This window comes from Diabrotica virgifera, chromosome 8 (genome assembly GCF_917563875.1).
Source record: "Diabrotica virgifera virgifera chromosome 8, PGI_DIABVI_V3a".
In the NCBI taxonomy this organism is placed as follows: Eukaryota; Metazoa; Arthropoda; class Insecta; order Coleoptera; family Chrysomelidae; genus Diabrotica; species Diabrotica virgifera.
In genome coordinates this window covers 76,595,044-76,613,927 of record NC_065450.1, presented here as the reverse complement: position 1 = coordinate 76,613,927, position 18,884 = coordinate 76,595,044, and the positions used below count along the sequence as shown (strand labels likewise).

The window sequence follows — 18,884 nt, the reverse complement described above, 5'->3', positions numbered from 1 at the left end:
TATTTTGCCCATCCCGAAAATGTATTACTCGGTATGATGAAAGATGAATGAAAACATATACGGGAGCTAGGACTACGCAGAGTACCAAAAGCTACAGAAAGTCAGAAAGAAAAAAAGATTCGGAGATTCAAAATACCAACATTAAATTTTAGTGCTGCAGATTATAATGACTTAATTTCTATTTCTGGATTCAAAGTCACGGCTGCGGCTCCTCCTTTGCTAAAACATATTCCCAATGAAGATGTACGGGATATGATTGACTCTGGGAATTACAATAACATAGGTGTCTTAAACTGCTCTTGTCATACAAAATCCGTGGAAAGAACTGTTAAGTTAGTAACTTAAGCATCAGCTGCTGTTTGTGGACCAGAATCAAGGGATGGCTTTAGTCGTTCAAAGTTGCAGTCTAGAAATATTATGCCGTTTTTTAACACAACATCAGAATACCAATCTTTTTTTTTTTTTTTTTTGTGTGAATTTGATGGCCTTGGCTGAGCCAATTAGCCAGACATTTTATTTTAAAAACAAATATTTTTTTTTTCAATCAGAGGAATTTTTTTTATGTTTAATTCTAAATATATGTACATAATAAACTAACATACTACTATCTAAATAAATACATTATTTTGGATGTAAATATTTTTTTTTGTATATTATGTTTATTTTTTTTTTGTATATATATATTTTTTTTATATATATTTTTAATATGTTTTTTTTTTAATTGTTTTTTTACTACGCTAAGACATAAACCCGATTCCACTTCGCGGAGGTTTACATCTTCTTAGTTTTTTTTCTTCGTTTTCTTTCTCTCTTTTTTCTCTTTTTTTTTTCTCTCTTTTTTTTTTTTTTTCTTTTTTTTTTTTCTCTTTTTTTTTTCTTTTCTTTCAATTATAATATACAATAATTACTTAAATCTAGAGGGTTAAAAAAAATAACAACAAAACAAACATGTTTGTTTTGTTTTAACAAACATGCCTGTTTTGTTTTAACAAAATTACTTAAATATAGGGTTAATTATATTGCTACAATTTATATTTGCAGTTTTTGATATGCTCGTAAATTGTTTTTAATATATTAATATCTTCAGAAAAAATCAAATACCAATCTTAAAATGTATATTGTATCATAAAGCAATTATTTAGATTCAAAGAACTGATAAAAAATAAATTTTTAAAATTTTATTTTTTTTGATATTTCCAAAAATTTAAATTTAATATGGAACCTGAAGATAGGGTCCAATACAAAAAAGATTTTTTACAGTTTAATTATACATCAAAACACAACTTTTTCGCACTAGCCCCATAAAAAATAATGACTTCGAATTTTTCGTTCCACCCTACTCTACATCCCACCAGACTGAAAACAATGGGAACCTTCTCTGGTTACACCTCCGAGGCTTCTACAATTTGCAAGCCATACGGATGCTGAGACTAAGGAAGATGAGGGAATTTTACAATTTATAATTCACGTCCCATCTGCTCAGCGCGGTAAAGTTCCAACGAGAATGGTTCCCTTCGTACTCCAATCAGAGTAAATATGTAAATCAAACTAGGAGGTGTAACCAGAGAAGGTTCCCATTGTTTTCAGTCTGGTGGGATGTAGAGTAACATTATGTTGTTTTATATGCCATTAGAGTGAAAACTTAGTCTTTAGTCTTTTAAAAATACTGTCTTTGTATTCTACCTACATCTGGGTACATTAAACTATACAGGGTGTCCCAGACTAATTTAGCCACGCTATATCTCTTAAACGAATAGAGATTTTCGAATAGGATAAAAAGTGGTCTATTCTACTTGTAATACACTTTAATATGGCGTAGAAAAATATCATCCCCTAAATATTCATCCCTTAGTTACAACCCCTAACTTTCATTTTTTTAATAGCACCCTGTATATTGTTTTTAGTTTTGGATGTAGTCTTCTATCGTCTATTCAACACATTTTTTGAAAATAAAATCGGTTCGTAAATAACCAAGAAAATATCAGTTTAGTTTTGTTAATTATGTGTCCCAGACTAACTTATCCAGGCTATATTTCTTAAACGAAGAGAGATTTTCGAATGGGACAAAAACTGATCTATTACATTTGTAATACACTTTAGTATGGCGTAGAAAAAAAATTATCCCCTGAATATTCATCCCTTAGTTACAACCCCTAACTTTATTTTTTTAATAGCACCCTGTAAGTTAGGGATGAATATTTAGGGGATGAATTTTTTCTACGCCATATGATAGTGTATTACAAATGGAATAGATCAGTTTTTGTCCCATTCGAAAATCTCTATTCGTTTAAGAAATATAGCCTGGATAAATTAGTCTGGGACACACAATTAACAAAAATAACCTGATAGTGTCTTGGTTATTTACAAACCGATTTTATTTTCAAAAAATGTGTTGAATAGACGATAAAAGACCACATCCAAAACTATAAAAAAATATACAGGGTGCTATTAAAAAAATTAAAGTTAGGGGTTGCAACTAAGGGATGAATATTTAGGGGATGATTTTTTTGTACGCCATATTAAAGTGTATTACAAGTAGAATAAATATATCACTTTTTGTCCCATTCGAAAATCTCTATTCGTTTAAGAGATATAGCGTGGCTAAATTAGTCTGGGACACCCTGTATACACAAGCCTGGGACCGACCACACATACGGGAACTTGAGGTGCCATATGTCGCTGTTTGGCCAGACCATATCACAGCATTCCTGACATAGGCGCCGAACGGGGATTTGATTTGTTACTTAGCATAACAGTTATAGAAGTATTCATATTATGCATTATAGTCGATCATGACAATACTGATTTGGTGAAGTAACACTTTGATCCCGTTACCGAAGTTTGCAGTTTGATCTGGGATTATTATTTAGCAAAACATTCAATGCAAAAAGTGCTTCTCTAGTTCCCAATGCATCTGTAAATTCAAACTGCGTTTCATCTTGATCTTCTCATCCTTTTCTTGTTGATCTTGGTTTTTTGCTTTCTCGAACAAATTTGGAAATATCTTTCTCACAAAGTGAATAATTTATTCCCAATTTCATATTATCTTGAACTCAAAAAGAACAATAACCTTTTACAGTATGGAAATTAGTTGAAGTTGTGGTTCATTTGGTCTTAAAGTTATTTCCTTTTGTAATTTATCTTATCTTCTATATTTAATAAGCTTTATGAGGCTTAGTAAGGTATACTAACTACACTAGATAAAACTGGTGGTTACTAATACATCTTATATTTGGTGTTAAGTTAATTTGTGAATGATAAATTAGTGATATCTATTAGAAAAAAAAAATTTTATAAATTTTTTATATCATATACATACTGCCTAATATTGAAATCACAGAATCCAGTAAATCTACTGCCGACTAATCAGAAATGTTGTCCTGTCCGCTTAACAACCGAAGAATTAGAAAAAATTAATGAATTAATTAATGAAAAATACAACATTTTTGAATCCGGAAAATATATTGCCGCCGACTATGAAAAGTATAACTCCGAAAAATGCCGTTAAGAATAGAACTCTCAGTGAACGCCGCGAAAAATATTTTTTCGATTATACGATTGTGAAAATTATAATCCCTAATAAAGTGTTAACGAAAAAATTTATTTTTTGAGGAGTATCAGCAAAAAACATTATTTCTGTTTGTGGGTCCACGAAAATTATAATTACTAAAAAGTTCTCAGAAATAATTGTTTTCGTCGGCAGAAACAGAAACAGAAAGGGAAATAATTGTTTTGGGAGTTATAATCTTCGCGGACACGTATATAAAAAAATTGTATCGCCAACACTTATCAAAGAGTTATCCATTTTCACTGGAAATATATTAGGAATCGCATTAATCATAGGTGCCAGCGATATAGGGCGTAATAGTCTAGTTCAACATAGAGAGTGTAGAAACTATAACCGAAACATTTTGGATCCACCATTTTAAGATTTTCGAGATAGTACACCGTACTTTTTACCACCGAGAAGTGAAAAACCGTATAGTATACCGTTATGTCTAATTGTTCTAAATTTTTGTAAATTTCGTTCCGTCATTTAGGACCTGCCCTTCAGAATATGCAAATTTTGATATCAAAATTTGTATTCAGCGATACCACATTTTATGAACTTTACAGTGCCTATTTATGCCCAAATAAATCGAATTGTATGAAATTTGGACCGCCATATTGAATCGGCCATTTTGAATTTTTTTAATTTTGACATCAAATTCGTAGTCAGCAAGGTTGAAAACCTTGTCGTACACATTCATATCCAAATTGATATTTTGATTTTTGACCACGTTTTCAGCAATTCGTCCCACTGTGTAACAAGATCATTTTTCGGTCGTACCTTTTAAGGGATTATTTTCTATATTTGCAAACAATGACCGGCGGCGATTTGGTCAAAAGACCAAGTTGGGTAGGTACTTTTAAGGGAGTATTATATGCCAGTACTCAATAGTACTCCCTAGAAATAACACTTATCACTGATATTCTAAGTAGATGAGTCTCGACAAAATAATTTCGTTGGAAGATATTTACAGAAATAAAAATTATCTACGGGGTTATTAAAAATTTAATAAAATAGCAAAAATTTGACAGGATATTACACCCGGACTTTTGACACTTTACAACCTAGATAATACACCTTTTTCATTTTATATTGACAAAAGAATCCCAAAATATTTATACATATTTATTATAACGTTTTTTTTAACTATTTAATTTTAGTTTTAACTTATTTAATTTAATAATCTACTAATCTTTTGTTGTTAGTATTACATAAATTATACTTAATATTGTATTATTAAATTATTTTATCAGCTTCTATCATAATTATTGAAATTTCAATAATTGGCTTTTACAGAGATCATTGAAAATGGTTGAAGGCATTCTCGATTTTATTAATAAAATGCCGTTCAAAATATAACACAATAGAGAATAGAAAATATTTCTCTTGGATTTCATTTCGATAAATTAAATTATTATTTTGCCGCTATTAATGCCTGGTTGCACCAACAGATCTTAAGCGTAAGACGTCCCTTAAGCTTAGCTTACAAAACATACGCGTTGCACAATTGAGTCTTAGGTTCGATACACATTTGCGTCTTTTCAAGCCACGGGCAAGCAGCGTGCGATCGCTGGCAGTTCGGCAGTACATGAGTTGTAATCAGGCACTGCACGCCACTGCTTCGCCGCCACGTGCACGCTGCTTGAAAACAAGTCAGGCGGTTTGGCATACTGTGCTGGGTAATCAGTGAGTACACGTTGACCGCGCGATGGATTTCAACGTATAGAGCTGTTCATTTCTGGCGTATATTGACGCCGAGAAACCGCTCAAATGTGTGTTGACGGGAAACTTGGCTTGAAAACAAGCAACGTGCATGCAACTTGAAAACATGCAAGTGTGCATTGAGCCTTAGTTCAATTTTCAGCTTGCCACGTGGATTGCATCTTAGGCTCGATGCACATTTGCGTGTCTTCAAGTTACGAGCAAGCTCAAAAATTCAAAAATTTACTTTAAAACCAAATTTTTTCAAAAATAAGCATTTTGAACCGACGAAACTTACAGATCATATAAACAGTAAGTAAAGTAACTTGTGAAGCGATAACTATTAATTTCATTTGGGATGCTAATTAGGGGGTGATTTTTTTATCAACTTTACTACAACTCTGCTTCTACTGGATCGACAGACTTGGTACATACACCATTTTGGTGTGAAAAGAATATATTAGTGTTTTTAGTAAATATATTTATTATAATTTTTGTGTCTTTGGATTTGTCTTCCTCAGGAGTAAGATGAGTATTATTAAAACATTTTATTGTATATTTATTATACATCACCTTGTCTGTTTGTTACCGTGAATTGTCATTACGTACGTTCGAACCGATACCGACACAGTCCTCGTAGCGTATTTGGTATAGCATTCGGCCAGAGATCGAGAGGTCTTGATTATAACTTTTGTGTCTTTGGATTTGTCTTCCTCGGGAATAAGATAGTTTATAATAATAGTAAGTATATTTAAAGTATTTTTGTATACTTCACTTAAATTTGTCAGTATGTATGAGAAATCTTGTAACCTGTCAAAGCAAAAGGTATATAGCTCAGTGGTAGAGCGTGTGGCCGGAGATCAAGAGGTCCCGGGTTCAAATCCGGGACGATTCATATTCTTTTTTTTTTTAATATTTTTGGTATAGTTTTAATAAAAATTTTTTAAAAGTGGTAGGTGAAGAAAGTAGTTTAATAGTTAAATAAAATACAAATAACCTGTTACGTATATTAATTTCGTTGACATAATAATAGAAGTATAACTTCTTACGTGCGTACAAAGTACACACACATTCTTTTTTAAATTAGAAACAAAATTCGTGAGTAAATGGACTAAAGTTAAATTAAAGAAAATACACTCACCGGCGCAAAATTCCGCCACCCAAAATTTTTGATTAAGTTTGACTATAACTTTATTATTTGTACTCCGATTTTCAAGATTCTTGAATCAGTTTGTAGGTACCTACATGTATTGATGTCGTTTGTTATTATTCCGGTAACAAAAAATTTTGCTTAGATGGCATTATACGGGGGTGAATGGAAGCGTTGTATTTTCTCCTAACTTTAAAAAATTTTGTGGAAAAATGTTTAGGGCTGATTTTGTTTTATACTAGTTTTGTATTATCCTGGAGGTATCACTAAAGCTTTGTTTTTTGAATTATCCGAATATCTCTTTTTAGTCCAAGTAATGAAGCTTACAATAGAACAAAACCTCTCAATTTTTACAGAATTGATATATTTGCTTGAAAATTTGAGAATAAGTAGTGGATAGTCCAAGGATCAAAATCTATATCATGCCGAAAGGCGTTTTTACAATGGGGGCGGTTGCCACCCCATCACGGGGGTGAAAATTTTTTATTATATTTTAATCGCAAAAGTTGGTAAAAATGTTCATTCTAAGCAAAAAACGATCTATACATTTTTTTGTTAAAATTGACAGTTTTCGAGTTATTCGCTATCGAAAGTGTTAGTTTTATATCGAAAAAATCAATGTTTTTAATAAGATTTCTGCTAATAACTCCAAAAGTTTTCGTTTTATCAAAACAACTTTACTTAACAAAAATGTACCTTTTGAACAAATATACAAAACCTTTTTTTTTTAATATTCTTTAAGACCAATAGTAATCGAACTATACCTTATTATATGTTGGCTCTATTTCGTCAAATGCTAACTATTGTAGTTTAAAAGTCAAAGGACGGAAAAACTATGCATTTTTCGAGGACAACTTGTTCAAACTAATTTAAAGTATTTAAAAATATCTATCTTCATAAATAAAAAAAAAGTCTCTAGCTCAAAAATTAAGTGACTTATAATAAAAAGAATGCTAGTCCCCATTTTTTTCAGTGAAAAGTGATCGCAAGCAACCCCCTAATCACCACCCTAATTAAAATTAGTCATTAAGCTTATTTGGTCTTTTTTATTTATGTATTATTAATAGGTTTTAGAAGTTTCACCGGCTTAGAATGATTAGTTTTTAAAAAAATGGAGTTAAAAGCGAATAACGAATTTTTGTAGTTTGGAAACAAATGGCCTTTTTTCAGAATAGCAAGATTAGCATCAGAGACACGAAAAAATATTTAAATATGAAATTGTAGATTATTTAATTTCCAAGAACCTGGTGTGCAAGTAATTTTTCTACGGCAAGAATTAAGTGAGCTATTGACAATTAAATCTTGTAATAGCATGCAAAAACCACCTTTACCAACCCTTCCAAAGTCACCACTTTTTGCGACTGCAGATTTTAAAAAGATTTAATATTAATAGACTTATAGATCTTGTCAAAACCTACAAAATTATTTTTTACCAAACTTTCGAAGATAAAAAATAAAAAAGTTACGGTTAAAAAATCAATATATTTTAAAAAAAAAGGAGAAATCCAATTGGAAGCATAATAATGTAAATTAGCAGTATTTTTAGTCATTGGTCTTATTCATTCTTACTTATTTATGTATTATTAATAGATTCTAGAAGTTTGACTGGCTTAGAATGATTAGTTTTTGAAAAACGGGAGTTAAAAGCGAATAACGAATTTTTGTAGTTTGGTAAAAAATGTCATTTTCTTCAGAATAGAAAGATTAGCATCAGAGATACGAAAAAATGTTTTAATATAAAATTGTAGGTTATTTAATTCTCAAGAACTTGGTTTTTCAAAAAAAAATTTCTACCGCAAAAATTGAGTGAATCGTAAATGAGTATATCGAAAAACATTGATTTTTTTCTATACAAAACTAACACTTTCGATGGCGAATAAATCGAAAACTATTAATTTTATCAAAAAAATGTATAGAACATTTTTTGCTTAGAATGAATGTTTTTATCAACTTTTGCGGTCAAAATATAATAAAAAATTTCCACCCCCGGGATGGGGTGGCAACCACCCCCATGGTAAAAGCGCCTTTCGGGATCATATAGATTTTGATCCTCGGACTATCCACTACTTATTCTCAAATTTTCAAGCAAATCGATCCATTCTGTGAAAATTGCGAGGTGAAAAGCTTCGTTTCCTGGCCTATATTATTTGTACTCCGATTTTCAAGATTCTTGCATCAATTTGTAGGTATGTATATATGTTACGGGCAATAACGTAAATCCGGTCAATAACGTTAATAACCGGTCAATATCGACAATGGCCTGTTGAATTGGTCATTGTCGACAATTGCCGGATATTAACGTTATTGTCCATAGAAACTGGACATTGATGATAATTTTAAATTCTTGATAACATTGCTATCATTGTCCGGTCAATGACGACAATGCCTGTTGTTAATTGGTCAATGTTGAAATTAAGACTAAAAGATAGGTTATGTTTATTATTTGTTTCATTTCTGTGCTTGTACTGAAATTACTAGTAGTAAATTTATGTAAAAAGTGTTACAAAATGCCATGGTTCACTATCTTATCAAAATTAAAATGATTAGCCTTCAAAAGCTGTCTTATTTCTTCTTCTTTCTCGAAACTCCTTATGCCCCTCAGGGGCGTCGGAGGAAAATAGTAACTTGCATTGGGGATCGAACCCACTTCCCGTCGATCCCGCCGATCGAAGATCAAAGTGCTTTCCCATTGCGCCACCTTCGCGTTAGCTATCTTATTTAAAAAATAATAATAGGACATCACACCTATTAATTTTATTTATTTATCAACATTGGCCATTTGCTTTTGGCCACTGTCGTTATTGACCGGATATTGATGAAAGCTCTAATTTTAGGTTATTTTTTTACAACATTGGCCAATAGCTAATGTTATTTGTCGTTAATGGCTGGGCATTGTCGTTAATAACCAGGGAAAATTGACATTCAAGATAATGCCCGGTCTTTAACGTCAACGGCCAATTTACATCATTGTCCGTAACATATACATGTATTGATGTCGTTTGTTATTATTCCGGTAACAAAGAATTTTTGCTTAGATGGCATATACGGGGGTGAATGGAAGCGTTGTATTTTCCTTAGAAACTTTAAAAAATTCTGTGGAAATATAGGAGGGCTGATTTTGTTTCATACTCCTTTTATCTTATCCTGGAGCTATCACTAAGGCTTTATTTAATTAAAAATATCAAACGCACTAAAATTAACAACAAAACAATTCAATAGCGAGTATGTCCACCTCCTGCAGCAACGACTGCTCACAATCCGTTTGACATCGAATAAAGATGTGTTATCCTTGCCTAGGGAATAGCCCGATATTCCTCTACCAGGGCCATAACTGTACCAAATTTTCTGGAGGCATAGGATGACGGCGAATAGCTTTTTTAATTCATCCCATAAATGCTCAATAGGATTGAGATCTGGGCTGCATGCGGGCCATTCTAATCTTATCAGTCCACCTCTATTTTATAAGTCAATCAGTATTTTTATTTATAAAAAAATGGTATAGCTCTTACAAGAGATATTCGGGTAATTTAAAAAACAAAATTTTAGGATGTCTCCGCGATCATATGACAGGACTATGAAACAAAATCAGCTTTTCTATTTTTCCACAGAATTTTTTAAAGTTAGGAGATATTACAACGCTTCCATTCACCCCTGTATAATGCCATGCAAGCAAAAATTTTTTGTTATCGGAATAATACCAAATAGACTAAGAGCCGCTATAGGTGAAATTTCTTAATCATTTTAGGCACGACGAGACCCTATAATTTAAATAGTAGAACCTAAAAGAAAACGTATGAACACTGTGCCGTCACTTTTCAGTGGCACATGCGTCGACAGTGGCGCATCAAACTTTCCACTTATGGACGGGATAAATAAATTAAAAGTTAACAGAACTTAATAACAGAATTAATTTTTTTTTATTTTTTTAAGTTCTATGTGATTAACACATAGGATTCATCGTGATTTTAACCCACCACCCCCTTCCCCCTGCCCCCACCATCAAAAACTTCATTTTTCGTTTTTATTTTTTTTTGGTGGGATGCAATCAATTTTAAAATTTCAAAAAATTCACACGCATAGTTGAGGCTTTTATAAAGCATGCCTATTTTTTATAGACCCATAGGTGGAGTGTACATAACCTCAAAAAATTAAAAGAAATTTTTTTTTTCAAAAAAGCGTATAACTTTTTTTGAGGAATAGCTGCCGGTCTAATTTTTTCTTAATCTTGTGTGTTTTATCAAACACTATATTTTAAATGTTTTTCAGATTTTTCCGTAAGTCTCCCCACCTTCAAAAATCCGAAAAACTGTTTTTTGGGGGGTTTTGGGGGATTTTCCCTATTTTATAGACTTCATAATATATCAAATCAATTTTGTTTTTATAGGTTATATGTAACTTGAAGTAACTGAGTTCTTTAGAATATTTAAAAATCAGAAAAACACGTTCAAACCCCCCAAAACCCCCTTAAAAAACAGTTTTTTGGATTTTTGAAGGTGACCAACGTTACAGAAAAATCTGAAAAAAAATTAGAAATATAGTGTTTGATAAAATACACAAGACTAAGAAAAAATTAGATCTGCAGCTATCCCCCAAAAAAAGTTATATACTTTTTTTCAAAAAAAAATTTTTTTTAATTTTTTTGAGGTTATGTACACTCAACCTACAGTTCTATAAAAAATAGACGTGTTTTATAAAACCTTTAACTATGCGTGTAAATTTTTTGAAATTTTAAAATTGATTTCATCCCACCAAAAAAAAATAAAATCGAAAAATAAAGTTTTTGATGGTGGGGGCAGGGAGAAGGGGGTGGTGGGTTAAAATTACGATGAATCTTATGTCTTAATCACACAAAACTTAAAAAAATGAAAAAAATTAAATTTTGGTAATTAGGGAGGGTATTTTTTAATTTATGTATCCCGTCCATAAGTGGAAAGTTTGATGCGCCACTGTAGACGCATGTGCCACTGAAAAGTGACGGCACAGTGCTCAAACGTTTTCTTTTAGGTTCTACTGTTTAAATTATAGGGTCCCGTCGTGCCTAAAATGATTAAGAATTTTCACCTATAGCGGTTCTTAGTCTAAAACGATATCAATACATGTACCTACAAACTGGTGCAAGAATCTTGAAAATCGGAGCACAAATAATAAAGTTATAAATTGTCAAACTTAATCAAATATTTTGTGTGGCGGAATTTTGTGCCGGTGAGTGTAGAATGTTATTTTTTTATTTAAAAGTTTAATTGTTGGGACTAATACATACGATATGCTCACGACAAATTAAAAAAGTAAAATCATTGAGTTTTTGGTATAGTTTCAATATTATATAGGTATTACGAAATCAGAATCGTCTGCAGGACGAAGGTTGTGCCAAATTTTAGCGGGAGTCCAAAATCAGAAAATCAATACGTAGAAAGTTTTCCGTCTCTATTGTGTTACATAAACATTCAGCAGCTCCATTATATAATGAACATAGCTTCTGTATTCGCATATGCCTGTTTTTTTAGAGTATTGTTGGTTACAAAATATTGCGGAATATTAACTCCTAATAGAAAAATTTGTTTCGGAAAATTTACCCTTTTCGAACAATGGCAGAAAGTACACTGTACGTCAGAGAAAACGGGCCACCCATGAATTATAAGAATTCTTTTATTTCTTTAATTTTTTTCTTATTTATATCAAATTAAATACACTTTTCCAAGAAATTAATGCATCACCTTAAAAATGGGTCATTTTTGATGTCTCGAATTCCCTAAACCTGTTGTCCGATTTAAATGATTTTTTAACATGTTATAGCGTTATTCTTTAACAATATCGCTGTAATAATATTGTTGCTGTCACATTGTCATTCAAATTGTCATTGTATACCGGGTGTACCAAACAAACTGATTTTTTCTCAAAGTTCGCATGACCCTGTGGAATATTCTAACATTTATAAAATACTGAAATTAAAACCCAACTATAGCCTCATGTTTTCTTAAGGGGCTATTCTAGTGTAAAAGTACGAAATTCAAATACTTTGGGAATTTCTAAAATAAAAATTACTGTACCAATTGTTTTGAAAATTTGCACGAACATTTATTATAAAACGAGGTACTTGTAAAACAATTTGGACATATTGGATTTTAATGAATCAAAAGCCACGATTTAGCGATTTTTTTTTATTGTTGTTTGAAATAAATAAATAAAACATAAGGGTAATGTTTTCAATAAATATTAGTAAAAAATGCAATAATAATTAATATGGGAACTTATAAAAATATGTTGATTATCACTTGTTTATGGTAATCGTCATAAACTGCAAATTCCAAAGGTGGCCCAACTAAAATGGGAAGGGGCTCGTACCATCAACTAGGATTTTTGAAAAATATTAAAATTTGGAAAAACGACGATGTGTTGAATTTTTTTTTAAATTAGCTAAAACATTTTCGGTTTCAAAAACCGCCAAATTGACATTTTTTATAACCCCTAGTTGATGGTATAGGCTATAGAGTATAAAAGGTAACTTTTATTTCAATAATAACTTCGAAATTTTATGATTCAGCATCTCTATAAGTCCCAATCACTGCAGCAGTGGAGTTATGTTTTTATTTTCACGGTGACAATAGATGGCGCATAAATCTTTTAACCCTTAACTACAGACATCCCAATATTATCACGTAACTACAGACTCCCGGTATTTTTTACCGGTCATTATAAAGTAGAGTCAAAATATAAAGTTAATAATAAAAAACAAAAACGTTTTGCATTATGTGTTTTTATGGAGTCTCTAGATATGGGAAAAATGGTAAAATGAGTGATTTTAATAATATAATACAAGATTTTTGAAGAATAATCTATTAAACCAGAATTTTGGTAACATTTTTGGTCTATTGAAACAAACGGCCATAAATGCTATGGACAAAAATTTAAACTTTTTTTTAACAAATAAACGTAACATAGAATCACAAAGGAAATATAAAATAGCATCCACGAAAATTTTTACATCCATGAAAAAAAATCTGCAAGGGGTAAAATTGTAATAAAATTAAATGGCAATTCCATTTTTGCAAAGTGGCCTCAAAATTTTTATCTTCAAATTTAACCTTCATTGAAGGTCCAGGAGGTCTTCCACAGTCCATTTCTTTACTTTTTCCCCAAAAACACAAAAAAATAATGTAAACATTTCAGATTTACAAATATAGTACTGATATAAAAATACTCCCTTAACACAGACATCCGGTAATTTTTACCGGTTAAGATTTTTGATGTGTACCAGAAAAGAAAATATTGACAATACACAATACACGCTTTGACTAGCATTGTTATACAAACTGCCCGAGAGGTACAGAGACACATGAACTTGTAAGTTGTGAGGTTACCACGAAATCCACATTTTGGGAATGCCCGCCGGTAAAAAATACCGGATGTCTGTAGTTAAGGGTTAATTTTCAATATTTTTTTATGAAAATTGTATTACGTGTACTTCTTTTTCTAATAAATACTCATGCAAATTTTCAAAACAATTGGTACAGTACTTTTCATATCAGAAATTCCTAAAAAAGTATATGAATTTCTTACTTTTACATTAGGATAGTCCCTTAATATTCTGTGTTTTGATTCATTCGCTTATGTTGGATCATAAAAAAAGTTAGGTCCTTTAACAACTAGCCTTGTTTTTCATCAATACAGGGTGTTTTTAAATAGGTATGACAAACTTTAAGGGGCAATTCTGCATAAAGAAAATAATGACAGTTTGCTTTATAAACTTCTTCTTCTTGTAGTACCTTCTCCTATCAGAGGTTGGCTATCATCACATCTATCCGTACCTTATTGGCGGCTGATCTGAAAAGATCTACTGACCTGCATCTATACCACTCTTCTTAAGTTTCTCAGCCAGCAAATTCTTCTTCTACCTATGGATCTTTTCCCCTTAATTTTGCTCTGCATTATGAGGCTACATTTTCCTTTTAAAACTTATTTTTCTATTAGGAGTAACATTATTATTGAAATATCCTCCTAATCTTGGGTTGAATAGATCCGTTTTAATTTCATTTTTTGCGCAGGAACGATGACGATACTGACTTCAAGCATATTTTCAAAGATTATTTCCAAGAAAACTTCGAGATTAGCAACGACGAAAAATACGAAAAAATCGACGTGCCTGATTTCAGAGATGGCCGCAGCGGCCGTTTCATCCACGATTTTAATACCAACACAACTGGCATCATCGACATAACTGGACGTAGATGCTTCGTCATGCCATTGAACCGAGACAATGTTCTACCACCAAAGTCGTTGTTTGATTTGATTCACAAGATGTGGGAAGGGTAAGTAGAAGATACTAGGCTTCTAGTTCAATTGAAACGTATCTTTGACCCAGAAAAAAATTATCGGCAAACACATCTACAAATAATTATAGTCCCCAGTACACCGTCCTTTTTTAAAAATGATTACAAAAGTCTTAAACATGGTATTAACTGCTTTGTTTGAGCGAGTCTATCTCTTTCTGAAAATTTTCAGAGTGCAGGTTGGACCCATTTCCGCACACACAACACCTACATTTGTAGCTCTAGCGCGATTATGTTTTGTTATTGCAAAACTATAATTTTTAATTTTTTTCAAAACATTATACGTTAAAATAAAATAGATTAAAAGACTAAGTTTTCAATCTAATAGCACATAAAACAACATCAAAAAATGTTACTCGACATCCTACCAGACTGAAAACAATGAGAACCTTCTCTGGTAACACCTCCGAGGCTTCTACAATTTGCAAGCCATAACGGATGCTGAGGCTAAGGAAGATGATGGAATTTTACAATTTATAATTCACGTCCCATCTGCTCAGCGAGGTAAAGTTCCAAAGAGAATGGTTCCCTGAACTTAAATTGAAAAGTTTTCAATTTAAAAATCTTTTAGTAATATTTTTAATATTTTTTAATATTATTAATGTTGCTATTAGGATTGAAAAACTTTATCTTTCAATTGCCAGATGACGCTAGTCACCTAATCCATTCACGTCAGTTGCAGTGTGGGACTAATATGTGTTGAAAAATTTACTGGATTAGAGAAAAGCAACCTATGCATTCTCTGAAGAGCCTCTAACAAGAGGTGAAATCGTCGATAAGAGTGCTGGTTGCGCTCTCTAATCTAAGTAAAAATTAAGACATTTTTGGCCTCGCATTGCAACTGAATAAAAATGGTATACATTTTTATTTTAAAAATTATAATTTTGCAATAACAAAAATAACCGCGCTAATGAAACCTGAAAATGCGCTCTGAAAATTTTAAGAAAGTGGTAGATTCGCTCAAACGAAACAGTGAAAACCATTTTTAAGACTTTTGTAATCATTTTCAAAAAAGGACGGTGTACTGGGGACTAGTTGGATCTTTTTGGCTTGGTTGAATGTGGTTTAATTTATGAGTTACTATTTTAACACTCTGTATAATGAGCAGACCAAGCGATTATAAAAACATACACATACAAAAATAGGAAAATATCCATCACAATTAAACATGTGCATTATGTAACTCAATAACCCTCACATTGCAAAATTAAAGTTAAACAAATATGAACGTGACTCATATCAGTTTAATTTCAATTTACATTAAACATTAACTATGCAAGTAACTGCGTTTTTTAAATATTATATTACTGGTTTAATAAACATATTCGTTTAAAAGATCAGTGACTTCTGAAGGTTGTTTAAACTTTTTTTTTGGTTGGTTGTTTTTGTTTTATTGGGAGTTTTCAAATGACAAAACGTAAAAATGCTAGTCTGAAAAAAAAATGATTTTCCAGGTTTCCGATTACCTTTTCGTCATATTCTCTTTGTCTTTATCTCTATGCGGAGTCGGCTTCCCTAATTGCATTTCTCCATATGTTTCTATCTTCTTCATATCAACATCAATCCCTTTACCGACATCTCCTGCCTAAGCGTCTTCCCCAGATTTTCTTTGAAATGACCAAACCATTTTAACCTATGCTTCCCCATTTTGGCATCAATTGGTGCCACCCCTAGACCTTCCCTAATATACTAACTTTTAATGTTATCTCTTTTTGTTATTCCACTCAGCCATCCAAGCATTCTCATTTCCGACACATGCATTTGTTGTCCCTCTTTCTTTTTAACTGTCCAACGTTCAGTTCCGTTCATCTTAGCCGGTCTTATGGCTGTTTTATAGAATTTTCCCTTCAGCTTCATTGGAATTTTTCTGTGACAGAACACACCACTCGCTTTCTTCCACTTCATCCATCCTACCCTAGCATACTTCCATCTACTTCCCCATTATTCTTTAATACTGATCCTAGGTACTTAAAACTATTACTTTTCACAATCATCTCACCGCCAAAGATACCATTTTATTTGTAGTAACTCAATCTTTAAATGAACATTCCAAATACTCTGTTTTTGTCCAACTAAGTTTTAAACCTTTTTCCTCCAGAGCTTGCCTACACTGTTCCAGTTTTTGTTTTAAGTCCCTTTCACTATTTCCTACTAACACTACATTATCAGCATACATTAAGCACCAGGAAATGTTACCATGTAGTTTCGTTGTTATCTGATCCAAAACTAATGAGAATGAATAAGGACGAGCACTGGTACAATCCTACTTTCACATGGTGTCCTGTCCACACCTGGCCTAACATTAGTTGTTACTCCCTCATACATATCTCTCACAATCTTTACATATTCACCAGGGACTCCTTTCTTATTGAGTGCCCACCACATAATCTCTCGAGGAACTCTTTCATATGCTTTTTCAAGATCAATGAATACCATAATATGAGCGCTTGTTTTTTATTCCTGTATTTTTTCGTCAACTGTCTTATAATGAAAATTTCTAGGGTCCGTGTTATTAAGACTTTAACGCCAAAGTAATCAATGTCTTTTACTCTATTTTCTATTATTTATTTCCATTATTAATAAACTGAAATATTTATACTCTCTATTTTTAGTTATTATAAAGTAAATACCGATCTTGTTAGAAAAAATATGAGAGTTATCATCCCACCAATTACAGATACCAAGACCATTGGTGGATATATTGCAAGTGAATGTGATGGATTGCCTATTTATAAATTAGAAAAATACGTCGGTGGAGGTAAGTGAAACTACTTTTGCGAAAAATGGTCATTTTAGGATTAGGTTATGAAAATTTTCCCAGAATTTTCAAACCTAATTTTCTTTTAATTATCTGATGACGATTTTCAAAGTGGAATTAGTGAAAAATTCCGCAAAAAGAAAAATGGCGGAAAATTAGAAAACAATAGGGCTTTTTGTCGATTGTCATTTGTTTCGAGCTTCTGTCATATGTTGTATAGTCTGTGTATAATATATATATATATATATATATATATATATATATATATATATATATATATATATATATATATAATATAAGATTATACGACATATTACAGAAGCTCGAAACAAATGACTGAATAAAAAGCCCTATTGTAAAAAATCGCCTTTTTTCTACTGTTTTTTATAATACAGTAGAAATCCCGTTAACCGAAATAATTGGTGGGGAATCCGTTTCGGATAACAAGAATTTCGGTTAAAAATATCATTTTTTTTTTATATTCTTGTTGTATCAAATTACATAGTATTGGAGAGATAGAGCTGTAAAACATCGTTATCAAAGAAAAACACAAAAGAAAATAGAAGATTTCTTTAAAAAAAACCCTTTAAACATGTTCATTTTCTTTAATTTTATTGCAGTTTTTAAATTTACTTTTTATTGATGAAATTATTATAACTGTCATCCATTTCGGTTAAACGATGTTTCGGTTAAAAAGGTTTTGGTTAACGGAGGTTTTACTGTATATATTTTTTATTTTTTGGTCAAATTGTGGTAAAATGTCACACAGAATATAATAACAAATAAAACGCACTAAGATTTATTTACATCGGTCCAGCCAATCCGGAGATTAACTGTCCGCGAGTTGAAAAATGACATTTCGAGAAAAACGCGTTTATAGCTTTATTTGTTAACAGTTTGTGAAAAATTGAATTGTGACTCTTACCATCAATTATTAATCCGCAATGCCTGGGCCACATAAAAGTACACCACTGTCAAATAATTTATCTTCTTCGACTAGTTTTTTTTTTTTCATCCAATCGGCCTTCTATCGTTGACGCTTTGCTTGTTTTATTGACCATGGAAATTATTTTTTCGTCCTTCTCAGGCACGTAATTATAAGCAGCGAAGCCAATGGTACAACTCATAACTTCCATCAAATGTAATACTATTGACTGTAATACATACAACTCTTGACATTTCCCATTACATTTGAGGAAGCAAACAATACAGCGCCATCTAGTGGTGTGCGGTGATAACCAGAGCAATCTAACCTTACATTTATAAAATTGCTTTATTATTGTTTTTGTATAAGTGTTTGAACTATTTTTAATTTAATTTAGCAAAATAATAAAAAAATTTAATATAGCATACTCTTTAGAAGTGTCATATGACGTTCATTAAAGATAGCCAATGATA

General features: G+C 31.7%; 1 protein-coding gene across 2 annotated transcripts in view; it reads left to right on the top strand.

Annotated features, from left to right (window-relative positions):
- Positions 1-18,884, top strand: part of LOC126889324 (integral membrane protein 2C) — a 94,590-nt gene that overhangs the window by 65,127 nt on the left and 10,579 nt on the right. For both annotated transcript variants that reach the window (XM_050657551.1, XM_050657550.1), the window contains 2 exons: positions 14,444-14,707; positions 17,341-17,486. In XM_050657551.1, the coding sequence (XP_050513508.1) occupies positions 14,444-14,707; positions 17,341-17,486 (410 nt within the window). The remainder of the gene's footprint in view (positions 1-14,443; positions 14,708-17,340; positions 17,487-18,884) is intronic.